The 4121-nt window shown below is 39.8% G+C and overlaps 1 protein-coding gene across 1 annotated transcript; it reads right to left on the bottom strand.

The window, feature by feature from the left end:
- Positions 1-223: 223 nt before the first annotated feature.
- LOC112198998 (receptor kinase-like protein Xa21) lies at positions 224-3816 on the bottom strand. Its single transcript, XM_024340070.2, has 2 exons — positions 819-3816; positions 224-682 (listed from the first exon to the last, which is right to left on the bottom strand). Exons 1-2 carry the CDS (start codon positions 3814-3816, stop codon positions 321-323), a joined length of 3360 nt encoding a protein of 1119 aa, XP_024195838.1. The 3' UTR covers positions 224-320.
- Positions 3817-4121: the final 305 nt, after the last annotated feature.

The raw sequence follows: 4121 nt of genomic DNA, 5'->3' as shown, positions 1-4121 counted from the left end.
CAAACTGGTCTTCCCTCTGACCTTCGTTTGTTTTGCAGATAGTCGAGACCGATAACGATAGTAGCAGACCGATACAACCCGTGTTCAGTTGGACCAGACAGCTCTCGAGACCACTGAAACAATATGAACAGTCACATGTCTTCAGTTCGCTGAATCAAAATCAATATAAGAAAAAATAGTACAAAATTCCCTTCAATAACATTGAAAATTAAAGTTCAACAAGCTACTTATAGTGTACCATACATAGCAAACATAAGATACAAAATGCAAAACAAGCTGTAGCAATGCTGTGATATAAAGAACATGAAGCTACTGGATCATCAAACACAGACTGTTCTGTCATGAAAAAGTGCCAATTTGATTTTGCTGAGCTTGCTCGCTACTTCTTTTATGTCGACCCGTTCTTCTGGTGATTCTAAGGTACACTCCAAGCCCAACTCCATGATATGCAAAACGATGCTCTCCAGGAAATTGATATCTCTTTCACCTTCTATGCTTAACAAACCATTGTCCACCACTTTAATCACCCTTTCTCGAATCGACACATTTATCCATTGTCTCAAAGTCAGTTCCCCAAAAAACAGTTCATCTGTGGGTTTCTTTCTTGTGAGAATCTCAAACAACATAATTCCGAAACTATAAATGTCACCCTTGGCAGACACTTTCCCTTCTGAACCGTACTCTGTCAAAAGTAATTCACAGTAACTTATATCTGTCAACTTATACATGGTACTACATTTATGAAAATGGGCAACTATACACAGTAAAGCAACATATATAAGAAGAAAAAGATTGTTCATTGCAATAAAATCTTTTACCTGGTGCAATGTAGCCAAGTGTGCCAAGAGTTCTTGTTTGTGTTTCCTCCTTGTTTTCTGCTAAAACTTTTCCGAGGCCAAAGTCTGCCACATGTGCTACCATGTCTTCATCGAGTAAAATATTGCTAGGCTTCAAATCACAATGAACCACAACTTCTGATTGACCATGGTGGAGATATTCCAAAGCAGAAGCAATATCAATCAACACACTCACTCTTTGCAGAAGACTTAGACAGTAGTTGTGGGAGTATAGCCACTTTTCAAGGCTGCCATGGGACATATACTCCAGCACCAGAGCTCTTACGTCAGGGCTTGAGCATGTAGTTATGACCTTGACAACATTTCTGTGCCGGATTGTCCGCCACACCTTACACTCTGCATCAAAACTTTTGATGGCACCCTCCATTTTTAAATCTAGAACCTTGACAGCAACAATTGTCCCATCAGAAAGCACACCCTTGTACACAGAGCCGAAACTCCCGACTCCCAATAAGTTGCTTTCACAGAAGTCATTAGTAGCCAAACAGAGATCATGATATGATATCATTAAGTGGTCTGGTGCTATTAACTGTTCCGCTGGCCTTGGAATGGTTGCTTTTCGTTTTTGACAGATTTTCCACCAAGAAATGAGACTTATGAGGATTGCTGTTGATATAACAGCTGGAAAAATATATTTGAGCAAACTATAAACCGTCCTTGATTTGCGAGCCCTAGGATTCCTGCAGGGTGAGACTCCAAAGTTTGGTGATCTCTGACAAAGTGCCATATTTCCCAAGAATGATTGTGCACTGAAGTTGACAAAAGGTCCCTCAGAAGGAATCTCTCCCGAGAGCTTGTTATAAGACACGTTCAAATACTTGAGGTATTTGAGCGTTTCTAGGGACTTGGGTATCGTGCCTGACAAGGTGTTGTATGATAGATCTAAAATTTCCAATCCTTTTAGATCACCAAAACTTTGGGGAACAGATCCCACAAACATGTTGTTTGACAAATTTAAAGAACTCAAGCTTTGAAATTCGCCAATAACAGTTGGAATGTTTCCGCTGATTTGATTTGAGGATAAATCGATCATTTGAAGAACCTTGGTCTTTCTCATGCTTGAAGGTAAGTCTCCACTAAGAGAATTGAATGACAAATCCAGGAACACGAGATTTTCGAGGTTCCATAGACTCATTGGTACGGTTGATGTCAGTCTATTGGAATTGAGGAGGACTTTTTGAAGGCCTTCAAGGTTTGCTATACAACTTGGGATCACTCCTGAGAAGTTGTTATTTGATAGTAATAGCTCTCCTAGGTTCCTCAAAAGACAAAGCTCATCTGGAATGAGCCCTTCGATATTGTTACTATCAAGATACAATCTATGCATCATCTCCAATCCCCCAATTGATGATGGAAGATTTCCAGTCATATTGTTGTTCAACAAGACAAGGGAGGTCAAGTTTTTCAAAAAACCAATTGATGATGGTATGTGACCTTTGATTTGGCACCTTGGGGCATAAATGTTCTGGAAGGAATAAGATTGATTTCTAAAAGAATCAGGCATGATGCCATTGAGAGGATTGTCATCCAAAGCCAAAACCCTCAGTGAACTGCTATTGAATATAGAAGAAAGGAATCTAAGTTCAAGAACTCCAGGTTCCCCACTTAATTGATTTCTGCCCAAATTAAGGATTTGGAGATTCTTTATGGTACCAAGACTCATGGGTATTGCTCCATAAAGTAAATTTTGGCTAAGATCAAGCAAATGAAGCTTGGAAAAATTAGAAAAGTATGCTGGGATAGCTCCAGTAAATTGATTGGCAGAAAGATAGAGACCTTCAATATTAAGAAGTAAAATTCCAGTTAATGAAGGAAAAGTTCCAGAAAGGGAATTGAATGCTGTTGAGAAAATCTGTAAGGAGGAAATGTTGAAAATATCAAAGGGTATTGCACCAGTTAGGCTATTGTTAGCCAAAACGAGTCTTTGCAGATTAGAAAGGCGCCCCAAGTCCTTCGGAATACCTCCTGTAATGTTATTATTCTGGACCAAAAATTGCTTCAGGTTCGACAAGTTACCTATAGTGGGAGGTACAAAGCCAGTTAGGCTATTGAAATCAAGATGAAGCTCTTCAAGATTTTGTAAAGCCCCAATATATTGGGGAATACTTCCGATAAGCCTATTATTTGAGAAAGAAAGGACCACAATCTCTCTGCATCGATCAATTCTGGAAGGGAGCTCACCACTGAATTTGTTGTTAGCAAATTGAAGGATTTGAATATTAGGCCAATAATGGCAGATGTCCACATCATGAAGACTTCCAGAAATGTTATTTTTATACAGAGATATAGTAACCAGAGAAGACAGGTTAAGTAGAGTGTGAGGGAATGAACCTGTGAGACCACTTTCGGGTAGACTCAATTCTTGTAATGTTGAAATGTTGCCCAGAGATACTGGAATATTACCAGCCACAAAATTGTTTACACCAAGATATAGTTTCCGAAGCTTGGGTAAGAAACCCAACTCTATAGGTATTCGACCACTTAGCCTGTTATATGAAAGGGATAGGATTTCAAGCTTCTGACAGTGCTGTAAAGCTGGAGGAATGGTTCCTTCCAACTGGTTAACTTGGACTACAAGTGTTCTCAAACGATGTAAGCGACTGATTTCATGTGGCAGGGACCCTGTGAAGCTATTATTTTGTAGATCAATAAGGACTAGGAACGAGAGGTTCCCGATATTAGGGGAAATGGTGCCTTGGAGACCCATATAGGGAAGCTTCAAGGCAGTCACTCTTTGCTTGCGTTTACTACAAGAAACCCCAAACCAATTACAGAAACTTGTTTCAGTGGTCCAGTTACCACACAAGACAGTATTGGTAGGGTCGACAGTGAGTTTGGATTGAATGGCAAGGAGAGCTGATTGATCTGTGAGGTTTGAAGAAGAAATGGCGAGGTGAAGTAAGCATGAGTAGTGCAGTAACACAACTCCAGAAAGAAAGAGTATTCGTTGCATCAACATGGTGACTTGGTGAGCATGCATGCAACGTAAAGGATATGTTAGCTTCTGGGGGACTGCATCAATATTTTGGGGCATATCCTTTTAAATAGGCCCCTTCCCAACTCTTCAGGTCAATGAGTTTGAAACCAATTATGTGGGTTTGACAAACAAACAAACAGAAGTAAGTGATGTGATTATAACTCAGTGTCAAGAATCGTTCTTGCCAGGAAGAATTCTAGGAAGCCTCCTAGAAAGGTTCTCATCGTTAAACTAGAAAACACCGGCATAATTTGTCTTATTTGTGGTCTAGAGTCTAGACCACTCAA

This window comes from Rosa chinensis, chromosome 4, assembly GCF_002994745.2.
Source record: "Rosa chinensis cultivar Old Blush chromosome 4, RchiOBHm-V2, whole genome shotgun sequence".
Lineage (NCBI taxonomy): Eukaryota > Viridiplantae > Streptophyta > Magnoliopsida > Rosales > Rosaceae > Rosa > Rosa chinensis.
The sequence above is the reverse complement of the archived record's forward strand: the minus strand, read 5'-3'. Positions and strand labels throughout refer to the sequence as shown.

Bases quoted from the DNA above. Each gene is read 5' to 3' on its own strand.
- LOC112198998 (XM_024340070.2), bottom strand. From the start codon at position 3,816: ATGTTGATGCAACGAATACTCTTTCTTTCTGGAGTTGTGTTACTGCAC. The intron at 683-818 runs GTAAAAGATTTT...TACTTTTGACAG, and splicing joins ACTTGGCTACATTGCACCAG to AGTACGGTTCAGAAGGGAAA.